The sequence below is a fragment of the Eurytemora carolleeae genome, unplaced genomic scaffold (genome assembly GCF_000591075.1).
Source record: "Eurytemora carolleeae unplaced genomic scaffold, Eaff_2.0 scaffold12, whole genome shotgun sequence".
Lineage (NCBI taxonomy): Eukaryota > Metazoa > Arthropoda > Copepoda > Calanoida > Temoridae > Eurytemora > Eurytemora carolleeae.
In genome coordinates this window covers 373,260-394,563 of record NW_019396142.1, presented here as the reverse complement: position 1 = coordinate 394,563, position 21,304 = coordinate 373,260, and the positions used below count along the sequence as shown (strand labels likewise).

The window sequence follows — 21,304 nt, the reverse complement described above, 5'->3', positions numbered from 1 at the left end:
GGTTTACGACATTGGGTTCAAAAGATATAGGGATTAGAAAAACAGAATTTGTGGCAAGGACTCAATTCCTTTGCCATCATACCCTTTATCAGGTTAGTAACTACGCAGTAGGTTTAGAAAGCAAGACATTTACGCAGTGAGACCATGATATTAATAGAAAAATAAAATCAATTAACTGAAATAAATATTGTTGAAAATCTATGGAAAGTTCCTGACGAATGATCTGGTCGGCGATCTCGGCCAGCTGATCGTCCTCAGACCAGTCATCTCCGGGGTTGAGAGGGTCTCTACAGTCACCCTGTCCTCTAGGTTTCCAGGAGAGAGAAGATCTAGAGAACGAGGTCGGTAACCTCCAACATCAGACTAAATCAGAAAATGGAATTTAAAAAAAGGAAAAATTCTGATCGAATTATTAAAAATTTTGAAGGTTTCGTTAAAAACTGTGAATAAAAATCAGAAAGTTTCATTGATTCGTCCGGAACCATAAACACGATTAGTTTCACCATGAGTCATGAATTATAAGGTAAGTTTGAATTCTGTAACGAAATTCAATCATTCTCACATTTTAAATATAGCTTACTAACTCAATAAATGGCTCAACGGAGTTATGAGGATTTGAATAGGGGCGTATACAAGATTTTATTTAGTGGGGGGGGGGACGATATGATAAATATATTGTAATGTATTGATCGATTGAAAAGTTGACAGAGTAAAATCGAATAAGATATTTTATCGAGAAAGGATTAAACGAAGATTTTATAGAGATTGTTTTGAGAGAAGGTAGGATTAGGAATATAATTGGGATTGAACTAGGGCAAATATTCAAAGGAAGAAAAACAATGATTAAAAACTGAAATACAGAATGAAGAATAAAGGATTGAATTATGAAAATAAAATAGTACATCAAAGAATAAAGGATTAAATTAAAGAATAAGGAATTGATTTAAAGAATGAGGAATGAGAATTAAAGAATGAAGAATTGAATTAAAGAATAAAGGATTGAATTAAAGAATGAAGAATTAAATTAAAGAATAAAGAATATAATTAAAGAATAAAGAATATAATTAAAGAATAAAGAATTGAATTAAAGAATAAAGGATTGAATTAAAGAGTAAAGAATTTAATTAAAGAATAAAGGATTTAATTAAAGAATATAGGATTGAATTAAAGAATAAAGGATTTAATTAAAGAATAAAGAATTGAATTAAAGAATAAAGGATTGAATTAAAGAATAAAGAATTTAATTAAAGAATGAAGGACTGAATTAAGGAATAAAGAATTGAATTAAAGAATAAAGGATTGAATCAAAAGAAAGAAGGATTGAATTAAGGAATTAAGGATTGAACTAAAGAATAAAGGATTGATTCAAAGAATGAAAAATTGGAATAAAGAATGAAGGATTGTATTAAAGAATAAAGAATTGATTTAAAGAATAAGGAATGAGAATTAAAGAATGAAGAATTAAATTAAAGAATGAAGGACTGAACTAAAGAATAAAGGATTGAATTAAAGAATGAAGAATTGAATTAAAGAATAAAGAATTGAATTAAAGAATGAAGAATTAAATTAAAGAATAAAGAATATAATTAAAGAATAAAGGATTGAATTAAAGAATAAGGAATTGATTTAAAGAATGAGGAATGAGAATTAAAGAATAAAGGATTGAATTAAAGAATAAAGGATTGAATTAAAGAATAAAGGATTGAATTAAAAGAAAGAAGGATTGAATTAAGGAATTAAGGATTGAATTAAAGAATAAGGAATTGATTTAAAGAATGAGGAATGAGAATTAAAGAATAAAGGATTGAATTAAAGAAGAATAAAATTAAAGAATAAAGGATTGATTTAAAGAATGAGGAATGAGAATTAAAGAATAAAGGATTGAATTAAGGAATTAAGGATTGAACTAAAGAATAAAGGATTGAATTAAAGAATGAAGAATTAAATTAAAGAATAAAGAATTTGATTAAAGAATAAAGGATTGAATTAAAGAATAAGGAATTGATTTAAAGAATGAAAAATTGAAATAAAGAATGAAGAATTGTATTAAAGAATAAAGAATTGATTTAAAGAATAAGGAATGAGAATTAAAGAATGAAGAATTAAATTAAAGAATAAAGAATTTAATCAAAGAATAAAGGATTGAATCAAAAGAAAGAAAGATTAAATTAAAGAATAAAGGATTGTATTAAAGAAAAAAAAATTGATTTAAAAATATGGAATTAAATCAAAGAATAAAGAATTGAATCAAAAGAATGCAAGATCGAATGAAAATTTTAATTAAAGAATATAGGATTGAATTAAAGAAGGTAGGATTGAATTTCAGAATAAAGAATTAAATTAAAAAAGAAGATTAGAATTAAATAAAAAAAAGTTTTATCGAATCACTAATGAATATTATTTTCAAACAAAGGATTAAATACTTATTTAATTAAGAATTAGATCAAGAATAAAGGTTTGCTTCAGAGATAAATTAATCTAGTTGTCAAAGCTTAAAGGGAGTGTTCGCAAAAAATGAAAGGGGGTAAAGGCTTAATGCGATAAAAAAAGCGCTTTTGATCGCTTCTAATCTAATTATGAAAAATCAACTATATACAAATGTGGCGAAAGATAATCGATGACCATAGGGTGTAATATCTGAATGATTTGTTTGAAATTAAATAGGTTTTTTTTACGATCTAAGTCGTATGTTGCATCTTTCTGAATTTGTATGGACACTACGTTCTTCGGTATAATTCGTTTTTAACAATTTTCTCCTTATAGACGCAACAGATAGAAGTAGGATTAGAAGCGATCAAAAGCGCTTTTTTATCGCATTAAGCCTATACCCCCTTTCATTTTTCGCGAACACTCCCTTTAAACTAAAAGAAAAAGTCGATGTTATTTTAATTAAGCTTTGAGCTATATTAAGATTAACATTCAAAAGGACTCAAACATGAAAAAAATGTTTTTTAGTATGTTCATATTAACATGATTAAATTTATATTTGTGTAAATGCTCTAAAAGCCAGCTTGTGACTTTAGTTCAATCGGATATTAGTCCAATCGATATAGCATTGTTTCCGTATTTGTAATCAAAAGTATCTTTATTACATTTTGTAGGAAATGTGAACCAGAAAGAGCGGATCAAAAAGAAAATTAAAAGTTTCCACAGTGGATATTTAGATTAAGCGATCAGGATTAAGGATATCTAATTCTAAAGTTTTCAGCTCTGACCACTAATTTAAAGAGTTACATGCACTCGATATGCGGCCCTTTGTCCGAAAAAAAACCATGTAAATATCCTTATATATGATTTCAAGAATAGTTCTTCTGATATTATATCTGTGTAATCTGTTTCGCAATCTCTGCAGAAAGATTGAATAATCTTTACCTGGACAATTCCTGCAAGATCGACGAGTATAAGATTAGTGAGTTTATTACAACTATATTTTTATCCGAAAATATCTGTGGGACCTAAGCCTGCGAAAACATCCGTACAATTTCTGATTAAAAGCAAGATAATTCCATCCCAGTTGTAAAAGTCAATTTTAAAGTTTTATGGGATGTCATTTTTCATAAAGTTATTTTACAGAATTCATAAATATTAACTATTTAAGAAAAAATTGAGTTTTTCTAAATTACTTTCAAATAAAACAAGAATTAACCTTTATATCTTCTTTTAAACCATTCGAACTGAGACCCACCAGATCTGTACTCCACCCTGAACCAACTCCACTTTTACGGATCTCATCAAACGCTGAATACTTTGACATTTCATCAAAATTGATCTCCGCCGATCTTTTCTCTTGCGACCGAACTTCGTCAAATGCGACGAATTTAAGTTTGACATTAGGTGACCAGAGCGGAGAAATAGATTCTTCTGAGCAGAAGGAGGAACCTGTTGGAACCCGCTGGAGATGGGACGATTTTCTCGAAGGAGGCTCGAACATGGTTCTCAGGGATGCAGCATCTCCGTTCTGTTTGTATCCACCGAAACTTGAGTTAAAAATAAACTCTTTGGTTACCTCCTCAAGACATGGGTTGGATAATCTTGAAGAGAGTTTCCCTCCTTCTCCGGCGGATCCGAAACTACTCTCGGAGGAGAGGGAGGAGGAGAGAGTGAATATATCATTTGTGGACCGTCGTCTGTCAATTGTTTTATATAGAAGAGCTTCTTCGTCGTAATCTTGAAACTTGACCCATTTCTTGGTCGGAGGAGGGTTGAGTCGGTATCCGTCCAGATCCATCTCCTGGTACGGGTTTAATATAGGAATACTCTGGGTCTGTAGTGGGTTTGAGCCAGGTTTATTAACTGGTGTTCCCATGTTAGCTCCTCTGCTTTCCTTCGTGTTTTCAAGTGTCCAAGGAGACCAGGAGAAAGAATTTATTAATCAGCAGGCCTTGAGCTGGTATACCCAGAGTCTGTAAATTATGTATGAGTAAGAATAGTAATGAGGATGAATAAGATTAATCTCTTCTCTGCTCTAGTGTGGGTCTAAAACTGAAGTTAATCTCTAGTTCCCATATATAACTATAAACTGGAGAGAGAGACTGGAGCTATGTCGGGTTGGACGTATTTACTGAAGTTCCGGAGAATCGTTGAACGGATAAAATACTCGCATATCACGCACCCGCGCATACTTTCACTTTCAAGTAACATAAATGGCAGGAAAAGGAGAAAAGTAGAAATGCATTTAGTAAAACCTTGACGTGACGCAATTTATTAAATACTTTACAATCATTCAGAAAACAGGAATTTCTTTAATGTTTAAAAATGAATATTTTATCCAAACAATAAAGGTTGTCACTTCAGCACGTTCAGCTCAACAACAAAAAGGGTTGAAGGTGATTTGGAGAAGTTTTGATGCGTAATTGTCTTTAATTATTCATCTTTAGTTGTCATGGCGTATTTTAATCAAAAACCCTGCATTGAAGGATAAGATTATATTTTCAAACTTTTGATACTTTTATTTTCTTCTTGATGTAATTTATTTATAAACGTTTAAAAACTTGAATAGGATTCGATCGTGTCCTTTTTGGATAAGTTTGAAGAGTTCTTTCAAAAGTGATCCTAATTCTCAAGGAAAGTTATTTCAGAGGTGTACTCATCTTTTGTACTGCAGTGTACTGTCACTGGGCGGTAATGTCAACACAAGACGGATGTCGAAGCCTGACATGTGATCCATCTTTCACATAAATAATCAATGAAATATTCTGGTCATAGGAAACTAGATTATGTGAATTATCAAAATTATCAAAATTCAATGCTTTTGACCTCATCGGATACTAAACGAACACTGAGGCATCTATTCTTGTTTACAAAGTCCGCCCAGAGAGAACTGGTTTCAATATGCACGCAGAGTATACGCAACTGCAATTAACTTTGCTTGCATTACATTCTTGCTAATTCTTAAAAAATCAATATAAAACGGAGTAAAATGATAAAGTCTAATGATGATTAGAAATATTGTCATGGTGACTATGCAGTCCAGTTTTTCCGTTTATAAGTATTTTTCTTTAAGTCTTATTTTCTTATCATTAGAAACGTTTTTTTATTTAGTAATCATGTGCACTGTGCAGTATACAAGTTCGATGTTCTTTGTAAATGTTCTTTGTAAATGTTCTTTATAAATGTGCTTTGTACAATGTTCAAATTCAGAAGTAAAGTTTACAATATATAAACTGTGCATTGTACAAAGTTAAATGTACGGTACAACAATGTGCTTTGTACAACGTTAGTATATCTGTATATGAAGTTCGTGCATTTAGAGCTCTGAACCTGGGAAAATTTGCAATCCTCGTCAAAAAATCACAAAAAAGTCTCTCCTAGTAAGAATTTTTTTTTAGAAAACACAATTGTTCAAACGAAACAAAAAGACGCATTTAATGAAAATAAAATCCAATTTTTGAAAAGAATCAAAGTTAAGACTTTCTTACAAATTCCTAAAGGAAAAATAAAGCATAATATAACCTTTTTTCGGGGTTGGAAAGAAGATTCTTCTCTCTGAAAATCTCGGGTCCATAGAAATATCCAGTACACATATATTGGGTTAGGTACAAGTTGGTACCATCCCAGTATCATGACATATATCTGAACTACGAATTTAGACTGTATAAAGCGCAGATCCTGGGACGGAAAACTCCCGTTTCATGAGAACTGATTCATCTACGTACGTAGTCAGATCAGAGTAAAGATAACTTTACTCCATGTAGGTTCATCCAGTTCATCTGAACAACAAGGATATGCGTAATGTAAAGTGTTGGGTGAAACTATAGGATAAGACTTCACGTTTAAAAATATATTTTGTAATCAAAGGTTTCGAAAAATTACAGTACATATATTGAGCCCCATTTGCTATTTGAATATACTTTGAAATACATACATCAAAGGATGATATACTCTGAAATATATACATCAAAAGATGATATACTCTGCAATATATACATCAAAGGATGATATACTCTGAAATATATACATCAAAGGATGATATACTCTGAAATATATACATCAAAGGATGATATACTCTGAAATANAAGTAAATTGCCATATATCACGTCTAACTAAAGTAAATTGACATATATCACGTCTAACTAAAGTAAATTGCCATATATCACGTCTAACTGAAGTAAATTGACATACATCACGTCTAACTAAAGTAAATTGCCATATATCACGTCTAACTAAAGTAAATTGCCATATATCACGTCTAACTGAAGTAAATTGACATATATCACGTCTAACTGAAGTAAATTGACATATATCACGTCTAACTAAAGTAAATTGACATATATCACGTCTAACTGAAGTAAATTGCCATATATCACGTTTAACTAAAGTAAATTGACATATATCTATAGGAGCTACGAGGTCTCAATTCTCCTTATGTCTAGTTCAGTGTGATATGTAAAATTTTGATTCTTTGAGAAAAAGTGGAACAAAAAATAGTTTTTTCTTTTATCATAGTAACTTCCAGTCGTATGTAAAAAGTGGTATTTTTAAGTTTACACTTTACTGTATTTAACTGTACAACAGTGTAGAATGTACAGCTGTACAGTGTACACCACATGCTATCTGCTGCTGCACTAAGTAATGAAGATTCGTTGTTAATTTATTGTAACTTATTTTGAATGAGACATCATAATGGTTTGAGAACCTTTTAAAAACTGTTAGACATCTTATCCCAATTCAGTGTATTCTCATCCGTTTGTTTCAATCCCCTGAAAACTCCTAAACCTGAGAACTGCAAGTTGCAAAGTTGATTGCAATGATACGGTTCAGAGTAATTGCACCTGCACCTGCACCCTAACATATGTTTAAAGCAGACTTGATAAAGGATGGAATCAGTTTATGAGTCACATATAGACTATATAGACTATATAGACTATATTTTCGAATCTGCAATGCGTATATAAACATAGATATTGTGTATTTCACTATAATACTACTCTGTACTGTAGAATACGTAGGAAAGAAGTCATCAATCTTTAATCTTGATACAGTTTGCTCAATCTATGGATTCAGGTTTGAACATATAGTTTAGTACAATGAGCGTAAAACTAAGAATAGAATTTGTTTATTTGTGGAATATTTGAACGTAAACAGGTTTTAATGTAAATAAATAACGTCGCAGATTATAAACTATTAGATTATAAATTGCACAGACCCGGTCCTCCTCCCAGCAAAATTATGCCGCTAGCTCCAACCTTTGACATTGTTTGATAAAACTAGCTCTAATTAAAAAAAACTAAAATTTTCTAATTCCTTTGCAACCTTCTAGTGTAAACCTTTGATACTTAAACATAGACTTTTTTGTCTAAAAGAATTCTCAGTTTGAAATATTAAAGGTCCACGACATCATGTTGCAGTAATTTAAGGATTAAAAATCAGAGTAAGTGGGGAGAACTCAAAAATAATATATGTATAGATACGCTGGCAGGTAGAAACCTCCTTCCTTAATTGCTTGTAGCAGACAACTAATTTTTGTACCTCTTAGATAAAGTGCAAGGAGAGACATCTATAGCAAATTGATTACTTTCTATATTCCTTTCTCCCCCTGCTGCCATCTATTGGAAATACGCATTTGTGTTATATAAACATACAGTACGCGTATTGCATTCTGTATAGTTCAAGTGTTGCTATCTGGACCTGTTTGACCAATAAAATTAAATTTCAAGGTAACACAAACATACAGTACGCGTTTTGTTTATGTTATGATCAGATCAGTTGTACTTTGTCCTAGATTCGATGTACTTTTTATAGTCATAATTTTTATTTAAATTGCGTTAATTTACGTATGCCATTCAGTACAACTTTTTTCTGATAATTATATGAATAGCAGTCGAGAGAGGTTACAATAGATAAAGCAGACACTAAAGACGGGACCAAATATATATTTATCTCTGATCATGATCCTCCTTTTTCAGCTAAAGAATAGAGGATGATAACCCGGTTTAGTATAATATTGTGGTGTTGAGTAAACACCAGGGTTGGGACGGAGAACTATCAATGATTAATATTTAATCAGTAATTGTTTGTTGTCTGGAGAACGGTAAACCAGGAGCTGTGTTCCCAGCAGTACCCGGAGTAGTTGGGAATGGACAAACAAACCTTTCTCGTCCTTCTCCTCTCCCTTCCCTGTACAGTGTGAGTAAAAAGATAAACTCATTAGTTTGACAAACATGTTCTTATAAAAGAGAAAAATTGGATATTTTACAATACATAAAATAGGTTTTAGAGAGAGTTCCAATACTAAACACACAAGGGAGGATTTTATATGTTTCAATCTATTTATGGAAAGAAAAATGTTTTAGGGTCAGGAGAATAGGACAGTAATGGGGAGAATAGGAAAGTATATTGCATAGGATAGGATGGGGAGAATAGGACAGTATATTGTATAGGATAGGATGGGGAGAATAGGACAGTATAGGATAGGATGGGGAGAATAGGACAGTATATTGTATATGATGGGATGGGGAGCATAGGACAGTGTATTGTATAGGATTGGAAAAAGAGAATGAGACAGTATGTTATATAGGATAGGATGGGGAGAATAGGACAGTATATTGTATAGGATAGGATGGGGAGAATAGGACAGTATATTGTATAGGATAGGATGGGGAGAATAGGACAGTATATTGCATAGGATAGGAAAAAGAGAATGAGACAGTATGTTATATAGGATAGGATGGGGAGAATAGGACAGTATATTGTATAGGATAGGATGGGAGGAATAGGACAGTATATTGCATAGGATAGGAAAAAGAGAATGAGACAGTATGTTATATAGGATAGGATGGGGAGAGTAGGACAGTATATTGTATAGGATAGGATGGGAGGAATAGGACATTATCTTGTATAGGATAGGATGGGGAGAATAGGACAGTATATTGTATAGGATAGGATGGGGAGAATAGGACAGTATATTGTATAGGATAGGATGGGGAGAATGGGACAGTGTAAGCTGTTACTCCTGTGGACTACCAACTATTGACCCTGAAAAGGATGAACAGGTTTGTTTTCATAAATTCATTTACTAATGAACAGTTTGATCTTATCTCTTTAATTCAGCTGGATATTTTTATATCTCTTTGTCTTTTTATTTCTTTCATTCCTTTATATTTCTTTAGATGTCGCGACGCCATTTTTAATTCTGTTTTGCTTTATCAATCGTTTTCTTCATTCTTTTACAAATATCTTTATTTTGATATCTCTATATCTGTGTATTTATATCTCTGGATATATTTCTCTTTATCTCTGTATCTCTATATCTATGTATCTATATATCAAAATCTCTATGCGTCTATATCTTTGAATCTATATATCAGATCTCTATACCTCTGTTTCTTTGTGTGATAATATCTATTCATTTCTTTATCTCTAAAAGACTGTATCTCTGGTATCCTAGGATACCTATGGGACGGATCCAGGAGTGAACAAGAAGATGTACAACCATAGTTGTGATCTTATGGATAATGGTCTGAGTGGAAACTATAAGTTTGCAGGCCAAGAACTAGCTCCTAGAACGTAAGTACATATATCTGCAATGATTGTAAACCAAAACTACACTTAACTCACTTATCATCTTTTTCCCTGTAGATGGGTGACCTATGTGAATAAGTCGGAACCTCTACTCAGCGAGAACGGAACCCAGATTACAACCTGTGCTCCGGATACTACTGTCAATGGAACTGTTGTGCCAGGAAAGTAAGTATATTAAGAAAAATAAAAGCCTAGATTGTGATAAATTGATATCCTGGAAAAGTGGAGAGGACGCCAACTTTTTACTCCAATCTTTTATATCAACTGACAACTAAAGAACGTATTTATCTAGGTGTACAAATGCAATGAGAGAGTGGAGGGTTGCAGTTCCTAAACCTCCAAAGGAACATTCTTTTCTAATTATTTTTTATAGAAATTTTAGTTTTTGTTGTCTTTGTTGATCGTTCCTTTTTTATTGTAAATTTGGTTCCCTAATTTTGTGAATTGTTCCTAACTATTGTTAACTGTTCCTAACTATTATGAATTGGGTTTATCTGTTATAAACTGTTTCGAACTTTTGTTTGGAACTGTTTAGTTCATGAATATACTCAATTGGTTCTAACAATTTTGAATTGTCCTAACTATTGTCAACTGTTCCTAACTATTGTCAGCTGTTCCTAACTATTGTCAGCTGTTCCTAACTATTATCAATTGTTCCTAACTATTGTCAGCTGTTCCTAACTATTATCAATTGTTCCTAACTATTGTCAGCTGTTCCTAACTATTGTCAATTGTTCCTAACTATTGTCAGCTGTTCCTAACTATTGTCAATTGTTCCTAACTATTGTCAGCTGTTCCTAACTATTATCAATTGTTCCTAACTGTTGTAGATTGTTCCCAAGTATTAAAGATAATTCCTAAATTTAAATCAGCTCCAGGTTCCTAACTGTTAAATTTTGTTTAAAATGTTTGCAAATACAAAAAAAGTTGGTTGACGGTTAGCTAAATTTGTTAAAAAGACAAACTTTTCAAAAATCTGTTCGTTCTTAGCAAAGAACCGAACGTTCCGTTCAGTTAACGGTATTTTCCGATCTTTTTAAGATACCATTCTTTAACGATCTCAATCTTATTAATAAGATATTTTAGAAATCGTTAACGACTGGCTCAGTTAAAGAGAGGTTCACGATTATTTCACATAAAAAATAAGAACAAAAACATCAAAACTTTAAAAATACAACAAAAAACACAAAAATGTATACTTTATTTTTAGTATGTTTCATGTTATTTTAAGCAGAAAATAAACGAAAGTCGCGCAGTTTTCTTAAAACACGTTCGTTCGTTCTTTTTTATGAATGATTAGTATCGTTCGTTAACAATTTTAAAATTAACCGTTTTTTCCGTTTGCTACTTTTCAAAAACGTGCCGTTCGTTAATAGGACGTTGACCAGCCTTATAACTGTGGTCTCGCTTCTTCTTTAATTCTCAACTTTGTCCTCTTGTAAAAACAAAATGGAGAGAACAACCCCCCCCCTCCCCCTCCCCCTTCCAGGTTTCATCTTCTCTATTTTCCTTCAAGCCCATTATGTAAATTGTAAATTATGAAAATGTGTTGGATGAGAATGTTCCAACTAGGAATATGATATGAGTATGTGGATAAGGAAGTGTCCCAAGGGGGTTAGAAGCTGCTTTAAAGCAATTGGTAAGTTTTTTAGACTAGAATTTTAAAAGCTTGTTTTTAGAGACGTCGTTAAGCGAATTTACTTCCTATAAAGGCTAGCACAGACCTACACATTTAACACAATGCAAATTCAGGTTAATTTCAAATACCGGGCCAACTTTTTACCAGTACAGCAAGCTGTACAGTACAAATACAGACTATATGAGGCAAAACGGGATAGTACGCAAAATGAAGGATCCTCTTCTAATGATTGTTCAATTTTTCTTTTTTGAGGATTGGATGCTCCTATCCTTCCCTCGCTAAACCCCTCTTCAAGCTCCATTATAATATATCTAAGAGTTGTTTAATGTTGACTTTAAACTAATTCAATATTAAAGTTTATCTAAAGAAGCAGGGTGGAATTGTATTGTAAAGTTTTACCAAGTTTGATAACGGATTAAACTGCTTTAAACTTTTCCTTAGAACCCGCGAAGGAGAGAAATTTTCAAAATGAGAAAATGCGCAAATTATTCATCATGAATTATTTAAAATGTTTTTATCGATTTTTTTTATTTTTCTCTGCTTTCAAACCAATGGTATGTGTAAGACCCTTTTGTCTAAATATGTTTTGCTTTGATCAAATTTTTGTTGAATAATTTAATGAACATGAATTTGAGATATATAAATAAATCTAGTTCTTGAAGTGTTTCATCGGTTTTCAGAAATATTTTCAAAGAAAGATTAGCATACCATCAGGGCCGTAAATTGTAGCTTTTTAGGCGCGGGTGGGGTGGGGTATAATAATATTTGGTAAAAATTGGGTGCACATAGTAAAAAACACTTTCTGTTATTTTTATGAGGAGGGGGGGGGGGCACGCGCCACCCCAACTACGGCCCTGCATACGAACTTACAAAGGGCATCTTAGTAAACACATGATTTAGTTAAAGACTTCAAATCGAAATTATTTAATTTAAATTTACAATGTATAGATATTTGACACCCAAAATGATACCAGGATTTAAATTTTTTTTCAGAACTTTGATGGTTTTAGAGAAAAAACTAGAATTTTTGGGAATTACGATGATTTTTGCGAAGATTTATAAAAGATGCAAAAATTTAATTTTTTTAAAAATTTTCCGCCTCAATTTTTTGATATATTTACAAACAAGAAAAATAGTGATCAATATATGTTCATTGAGCTATATTCAATTAAAAATTTGCTTGAGAAGTTTTCAAAATTTCGATATTGTATATTGTAAAAGGTTGATTTTATTAAACTATGCAAACAAATAGTATCCTTAGAAAATATAAGAGTAAAACGTCCGTTTTTCTCTAATATTTTCACTCGTTTTTTATTCACTTTTTTCCATATATATTCTTTTAAAATAAAAATTGTGCTAAGTGAAAGGTTAGTAAATGTTTAGAATAAATAATTTAAAATTTTGTAAAACTTTTCAGATTTTTGCTAGATCATTTTAAACTTCAAAAACGACGCAACGTATTTTCCATCACTACCTACAGGGTGTTTCCGAAACATGAAGGGGCTTTGGTTTAAATAGTTTAAGGATACAACCTTTTGGCCCTACTTTGATGAAAATAAAAATGAGAGGGGAGGGGAACGCCTGAGGGAGAAAAAATAATGTAATTCTAATAATATTATTTTCTTTACATCTTTTATCTTTGAAATTTTAACATGAAACATTTATTTTCATTTTTGTTAAACCTGAATATCGGAGAAAGTGTGTGTGGGGGGCATGATTTAATGTAAAAAATAAATGCAATTAAATTAAATTCTAGCCTTTTCGAATTTTTAGACAAATTGAATGCTATCATAAATTATTTAAACAAAAAGTTTATACAAATTTAATATTCTAGAAAAAACTGAAAAATATAAAAAAGTTTGATCTTTCTTAAACCATCATCTTTATTTGCATAAAATTTACAAGTCAACTTAAATTAGCCCGAGGTGTTTATTTTAATAGAAAAGTTAATTCTGTTTTGAGGTTTAGTCTTTGATTGAATAAAATTGTCGGAAGGCGAAGCTTTTAAATGTTTAAAGGGACTGTGAGCGTAATTTTAAGTGACCTTCCATTTCAAGTTTCTCCCTCGATTAGCTGAAGGCTTCATAAACTTGAAAATGTCTAAACGTATGAAGTTTAATCTTGAGAAGATCGTGGATTTTACATCTTAAAGTTTAATTTTTAGATGATCGTAGATTTTACATCTTAAAGTTTAATGCTTATTAGTTACAGTATACATAGATTCATCCTGCTATAAAAATTTGCTTCAGTTTACAAGACAGGGTCGACTTTGAAGCGTCGCAACGCCTTTAGCTTTGATTTTACAGCTCCAAAATACTTATACTTTTAATGTGTAGCCCAATCCCTGACCATTTTAGAACTTTAAAGCACTTATTTCTAGCTTTATTTTTTAAGAAGTAATTGGAAAAAGTCTCATCAATTTTGGGGTGAGAGCTTGCAACCATTAAATCACTGTGAGTATAGGATGGAGAAAAATATGTTTACGCTAAAATGATTTTGCAAATTCCAAATTTACTACTGAATAAACCAGTGAGACCAATTTACTGATAAACACCACTTTAAAAACTCCGTTACGCTGGATTAAGCAGTTTGTGAACATTTAAAGCAAAAATGACTGATAGAGCTGAAAAATATTGTTTATAGTTTATCCCATAATGTTTTAATATTTGAAATTAGTACTTTTTAACTTATTAATTTCTGAGAGTACTATTTTGACTTCAAGAACGGGTTCGAAAAGAGATCTGCAAACTACCTGGATTCGAATAGAATATTTCGGGGCTCATAGCGTGATTGCTTCGAATAGAATATTCTGGGGCTCATAGCGGGTTTGCTTCGAATAGAATATTCCGGGGCTCATAGCGGGATTGTTTCGAATAAAATATTCCCTGGCTCATAGCGTGATTGCTTCGAATAGAATATTCTGGGGCTCATAGCGGGATTGCTTCGAATAGAATATTCCGGGGCTCATAGCGGGATTGCTTCGAATAGAATATTCCGGGGCTCATAGCGGGATTGCTTCGAAAAGAATATTCCAGGGCTCATAGTGGGATTGCTCGAATAGAATATTCCGGGGCTCATAGCGGGATTGCTTCGAATAGAATATTCTGGGGCTCATAGCGGGATTGCTTCGAATAGAATATTCCAGGGCTCATAGTGGGATTGCTTCGAATAGAATATTCCGGGGCTCATAGCGGGATTGCTTCGAATAGAATTAGTTTAATGGTGTCTTAAAAACTTTAGAATTATGAATAAAATTCTAAATCATCATATTTTTATCTTCATAATTAAACAAAACCTCGTTTTGCTTAAAACTTTGGTTATCTGCATAAGGACATTTTTAGGACATTTATTTTAATTTAAGATGGATGTATTCAACTTTAAACTTTATTTTAATTAAGTATGGATGTATTCAACTTTAAACTTTTTTAAAGTTAAATATGGATGTATTCAGCTTTACACTTTGTTTTAATTAATTGTGGATGTATTCAACTTTAAACTTTATTTTAATTAATTATGGATGTATTCAACTTTAAACTTTATTTTAATTAAATATGGTTGTATTCAACTTTAAACTTTGTTTTCATTAAATTTGGATGTATTCAACCATTTATACTTTATTTTAATTAAAGATGGATGTATTCAACTTTAAACTTTATTTAGTTAAATTTGGATTTAGTCAACTTTAAACTTTATTTTAATTAATTTTGGATGTATTCAACTTTAAACTTTATTTTAATTAAATTTGGATGTATTCAACCTTATACTTTATTTTAATCAAAGATGGATGTATTCAACTTTAAACTTTATTTAGTTAAATTTGGATGTATTCAACTTTGAACTTTATTTTAATTAAATATGGATGTATTCAACTTTAAACTTTATTTCATATTTTCAAAACCAAATCAACTTAAATAAATCTTTAAAAACTTAACTTATAACATGTAATAAATTTTAACTCATGCAATGTTGGTCTTTGTTCTAAAGTATAATCTTTTAAACTTAGAACAAGACGCCCTTTTAACATTTCAACTTGAAAATGCACAAAGTTTATGTAAAATGATAGTTGGAACAGAGAAGTTACTTATTTTATTATATGTACCTTTCTTTTGCAAACCTTTTTTTGTTCTGCTTCTATTTCAAAAACCGTGATTTGATTCTTTAGAACAATTTTTTACCGTAATCAAACCTAGTGCTGCTCTAGACTGAACTGAGAGAGGTTTTGACTTTAATCTCAATAAACCCAGCATATTTGCCCTTCAAGTTTCATGGTGTCTCATAAAATTAGTTTTGACCCCCTCCCTAACATAATTAATTTTTTTTAGGAAATTGGGATCGCCAGAAGCCCGTATTCCGGGGATGCTCGGAGTCAATCTATGCTCATCCCCAAACCTGTAGGAGAGAACTCAAATCCGTCTCCGTTAATCCAGCCCAACCACCGGTAATAAGATTAAGTACTTAATAGTTCTAAAATTAACATGTCTAGGGCTACAAAAAATTGATTGTGTTGTAGAAAGGAAAAATCAAAAGCCAAGGCATTACGACACTTTAAATGCAGTCCTTTAAATTAATTCAACTTTTCATACTTGTTCACTGTTCAATATTCACTGTTAATTTTCTACTGACTTCTGTATAGGTTGATGTTGAAGTGTATCTTTGCTTCTGTAGTGCTGATACTTGTAACATAGACATTAGTTCAGGTAACCATACCCTACTCCTGCAGTGCTGATACTTGTAACATAGACATTAGTTCAGGTAACTATACCCTACTCCTGTAGTGCTGATACTTGTACATAGACATTAGTTCAAGTAACTAAACCCTACTCCTGTAGTGCTGATACTTTTGCATACACATTAGTTCAGGTAACTATACCCTACCCCTGTAGTGCTGATACTTGTAACATGACATTAGTTCAGGTAACTATACCATAATCCTGTAGTGCTGATACTTGTAACATAGACATTAGTTCAGGTAACTATACCCTACTCCTGTAGTGGTGATACTTGTAATATAGACATTAGTTTAGGTAACCATACCCTACTCCTGTAGTGCTGATACTTGTAATATAGACATTAGTTCAGGTAACCATACCCTACTCCTGTAGTGCTGATACTTGTAACATAGACATTAGTTCAGGTAACTATACCCTACTCCTGTAGTGCTGATACTTGTAATATAAACATTAGTTCAGGTAACTGTACCATAATCCTGTAGTGCTGATACTTGTACATAGACATTAGTTCAGGTAACTATACCCTACTCCTGTAGTGCTGATACTTATAACATAGACATTAGTTCAGGTAACTATACCCTACTCCTATAGTGCTGATACTTGTAACATAGACATTAGTTCAGGTAACTATACCCTACTCCTGTAGTGCTGATACTTGTACATAGACATTAGTTCAAGTAACTATACCCTACTCCTGTAATGCTGATACTTGTAGCATAGACATTAGTTCAGGTAACTATACCCTACTCCTGCAGTGTGATACATGAAACAAAGACATTAGTTCAGGTTTTGCTGTGGTTTCTTCATGTTTTGGACTAGTTTCTTCAAGTTTTGGTCTGGTTTCTTCATGTTTTGTTCATGTTTTGGTCTGGTTTTTAAAATTTTGGTCATATTTCTGTACGCTTTTGTCATGCTTCTGTGGTTTTTTTTGGTTTCTATGAGTTTAGTTTAATAACTTTCGGTCTGGTTTTTAAAAACAAACTTTTCTTTACGCTTTTGTCATGTTTCGGCAGGTTTTTGTCTGGTATCTAGAGTTACTAACACTATTGTGTGTCACCTACGTGTTCAGTATAGCTATACCTTCACGGATGAGAATGTTTTGATAACCTGGAACTCATAAAATAGATTAAGTATTCACAATTCTGTCATTTTGTTCTTTATGTAAAAAAGATTAAGTGTTCACAATTCTGTCATTTTGTTCTTTATGTAAAAAAAAGATTAAGTGTTCACAATTCTGTCATTTTGTTCTTTATGTAAAAAAGATTAAGTGTTCACAATTCTGTCATTTTGTTCTTTATGTAAAAAAAGATTAAGTGTTCACAATTCTGTCATTTTGTTCTTTATGTAAAAAAGATTAAGTATTCACAATTCTGTCTTCTTGTTCTTTATGTAAAAAATATTAAGTGTTCACGATTCTGTCTTCTTGTTCTTTATGTAAAAAATATTAAGTGTTCACAATTCTGTCATTTTGTTCTTTATGTAAAAAAGATTAAGTGTTCACAATTCTGTCTTCTTATTCTTTATGTAAAAAATATTAAGTGTTCACGATTCTGTCTTCTTGTTCTTTATATAAAAAATAGTAAGTGTTCACAATTTTGTCTTCTTGTTCTTTATGTAAAAAATATTAAGTGTTCACAGTTCTGTCGTCTTGTTATCTATGTTAAATAGATTGAGTGTTCACGATTCTGTCTTCTTGTTCTTTATGTAAAATAGATTGAGTGTTCACGATTCTGTCGTCTTGTTCTTTAGGTAAAATAGATTAAGTGTTCACAATTCTGTCTTCTTGTTCTTTATGTAAAAATAGATTAAGTGTTCACAATTCTGTCTTCTTGTTCTTTATGTAAAATAGATTAAATGTTCACAATTCTGTCGTCTTGTTATGTATGTTAAATAGATTGAGTGTTCACAATTCTGTCTTCTTGTTCTTTATGTAAAAATAGATTAAGTGTTCACGATTCTGTCTTCTTGTTCTTTATGTAAAATAGATTAAGTGTTCACAATTCTGTCGTCTTGTTCTTTATGTAAAATAGATTAAGTGTTCAGGATTCTGTCGTCTTGTTCTCTATATATGTGTTTAACCCTGTATTTCTTTCAGGTTTAAGTTTACGGTTTGGTTTGAAGTATTTGATTTATACTCTCCTGTGGATTCTATTTATCCAAACTTTAGCTTAATTTTTCTCTGTTTTTTTTCAATGCTTTTTCTCCATTTCCTTTCTCTTCCTTTTTCTTTCCATTTCATTTCCTTTTCTCTAAAGATTCCTCGCTAAATTCCATTTTTTAATATATTTTTTTGTTCTTATTTTATTCTTATTTAATATATGTTCCTTTTTTATTCATTGTTTCTTTCTTGTAATTATTTCTAATTTTGTAACATTATCCTAAAGTATTTATTTCTCAATATTATTGTATTGACTGAGTTTCTCCAATAGTTTATCTAAGGTTGAAACTCTGTAAACTTGTGTAAGCAGATCTTAAACATAAATTGTATTCTTGTTTAAATGTGAATAATCATGAACTAATGAATAAAAAATAAACTGTTAAATTATTTCTCTAAAAATCAAACCATTGTTTTCATATGTTCAAAATTTTTTTATTCTTATTAAACTAAATGTAAGGTTGTGCCTTATAAACAGGGTTTACTCTTAAGTACCCTTTTAATTAATGTGTTTTGTTGTGCATTTTTCTTTTTAGTTTCGATGGTTTGTATTGTGGTAGAGAAAAGATTAGATTCAAGTTCCAAAATATATTTTCGTCCCAATCAATTCTCTTCATTCTTATGCTGATGGAAATCACTGATAGATAGATGAATTTAGACATTGTATAGATGAATAGATGAATTTAGACATTGTATAGATGCATAGATGAATTTAGACATTGTATAGATGAATAGATGAATTTAGACATTGTATAGATGAATAGATGAATTTAGACATTGTATAGATAAATAGATGAATTTATACATTGTATAGATAAATAGATGAATTTTGACATTGTGTTGATGAATAGATGAATTTAGACATTGCATAGATGAATAGATGAATTTAGACATTGTATAGATGAATATATGAATTCAGACATTAGATGAACAATACAGATTAGCTAGATAAATAGATGAATTTACAATTATTTAGATGAATTTACAATTATTTAGATGAATTTACAATTATTTAGATGAATTTACAGACTAGACAGATGATTAAATGAATAGATGAATTTACAGCTATTACATAGATAAATAGATGAATTAGCAGATTAGATAGATGAATATATGAATTTACAGATACGAGGGATGAATAGATGAATAGATAAATTTACAGATACGATAGATGAATAAAAGAATAGATGAAGTAACAGATTAGATAGATGACTTCATTAGTAGATGAATTTACAGATTAGAAAGATAATTGGGTGAAGGATGAACTGATGAAAGGTAAATAGATAAATGTTTAGATTAAATTGATAAATAGATTAATTTGTTGAAGGACGAATTAAAGAATTTGTAGATTAAATAGGTGAATAGATGATTGTGTTTAATAGAATAGATAAATGTATTATAAACTTTATAGAAACTCATGTATAAAGAACTGAATAAAGGCAACTTTACAAAGAGAAACTCAATATAACAAGCCAGATGGAATCGATTAAAGCACTAACTTTGCACAGACATTTATTTTACATTATTATTAAAATACAAACTGAGGATCAACTGAAGTCAATCCTGGAATCATAGATGGATCTAATTCTCCTCTCGGAGCTACTGGAGCTGTGATCGACCGCTCTCTTCTCCTCCTTCATCAAGACTCACCCTTTTCTCGGGGACAAAATGGACGTTCAGATTGCTTTCTCTTCCGACGAAAGCACCGTTATCCGTGTTCCCCTGATAAGGATTCCCAGGATTTGAACCTTGCTACCCTGGAAATTTCCTCTGGCCGTTGATACCAGCTCCAGTAGTAACGGGTTAAATACAATCAATACTATTTGTTTGTCCAGTTACTCAACTCATGATACAATTTAGCTTGGGTTGAATGAACTAGCTGGGTGGGTTTACAGTATAGATTAAATTGAATGACAGATTAATTGATTTGACGATAAATTGTTAAACGATTGAATTAACAAATTTATGATTTGATTAAAGGATGAATTAATGAATGAATGTACTAATGAATTGATGAATTGGTTAAAGGAATGAATAAATGGGTGAATGAATAAATAAACTTACTAACTGATGAATTGTTTAATGTGCAAATAGATTAAACTGATAAATGAATTGATGAATTAATAAACCAATAAACCGATAAATGAATTGATCAATCAACTGATAAATGAATTGATGAATAAAACAATAAACCGATAAATGAATTGATGAATTGATTAACTTACTGATAAATGAATTGACGAATTGACAATGAACTAACTGATAGATGAATTGTTGAATTAATGAACCAATAATCCGATAAATGAATTAATGAATTAAGATAATAACGAATTTATGAATTGATCAACCTACTGATAAATGAATTGATGAATTGATCAACCTACTGATAAATGAATTGATGAATTTATCAACCTACTGATAAATGAATTGATGAATCGATCAACTTACTGATAAATGAATTGATCAACCTACTGATAAATGAGTTGATGAATAGATGAACTAATAAATTAATGAATGGATGAATTTGATAGCTAATCATAAAACCAAACCTAGAACGATATGAAACCCGTCTCTCCATGTTTAAAGTTTATGTTCTCAGTGGACAATGAGAACAAACGGCGGGAGACAAATTTTACAGAATTGATAGATCCTTGTTAACCAGACCATACTTTTCCAGGCCTTTCCAGGCCTTTTTATTATATGCATAGCCTAGGAGATAAAAACGATTTCTGTCCCAAAAAAGGATTGAGTTAGCGGGAT

General features: G+C 31.1%; 2 protein-coding genes across 3 annotated transcripts; one reads left to right on the top strand and one right to left on the bottom strand.

Moving 5' to 3' along the window:
* Positions 1-6,243, bottom strand: LOC111696237 (uncharacterized). Of its 2 annotated transcripts, XM_023465790.1 has the most exons (3): positions 5,953-6,243; positions 3,647-4,403; positions 1-363 (listed from the first exon to the last, which is right to left on the bottom strand). In XM_023465790.1, exons 2-3 carry the CDS (start codon positions 4,304-4,306, stop codon positions 199-201), a joined length of 825 nt encoding a protein of 274 aa, XP_023321558.1. In that variant the 5' UTR covers positions 4,307-4,403; positions 5,953-6,243; the 3' UTR covers positions 1-198. The 2 variants fall into 2 exon arrangements, with proteins under 2 accessions (XP_023321558.1, XP_023321556.1); XM_023465788.1 differs by lacking the exon at positions 5,953-6,243 and having other exon boundaries at positions 3,647-4,687.
* Positions 6,244-8,325: 2,082 nt separating this feature from the next.
* LOC111696238 (uncharacterized) lies at positions 8,326-18,672 on the top strand. Its single transcript, XM_023465791.1, has 9 exons — positions 8,326-8,625; positions 9,413-9,491; positions 9,887-10,005; positions 10,078-10,185; positions 10,313-10,364; positions 11,593-11,659; positions 15,982-16,097; positions 16,293-16,356; positions 18,485-18,672. Exons 1-9 carry the CDS (start codon positions 8,576-8,578, stop codon positions 18,559-18,561), a joined length of 732 nt encoding a protein of 243 aa, XP_023321559.1. The 5' UTR covers positions 8,326-8,575; the 3' UTR covers positions 18,562-18,672.
* The last annotated feature ends 2,632 nt before the right edge of the window (positions 18,673-21,304 follow it).

Coding starts and splice junctions, on each gene's coding strand:
- LOC111696237 (XM_023465790.1), bottom strand. CDS start 4,306: ATGGGAACACCAGTTAATAAACCTGGCTCAAACCCACTACAGACCCAG. Junction 364..3,646: donor GTTTAAAAGAAGATATAAAG/GTTAATTCTTGT, acceptor TTTCTGATTTAG/TCTGATGTTGGAGGTTACCG.
- LOC111696238 (XM_023465791.1), top strand. CDS start 8,576: ATGGACAAACAAACCTTTCTCGTCCTTCTCCTCTCCCTTCCCTGTACA. Junction 10,186..10,312: donor GGAACTGTTGTGCCAGGAAA/GTAAGTATATTA, acceptor GTATTTATCTAG/GTGTACAAATGCAATGAGAG. Junction 11,660..15,981: donor AAGCTGCTTTAAAGCAATTG/GTAAGTTTTTTA, acceptor AATTTTTTTTAG/GAAATTGGGATCGCCAGAAG.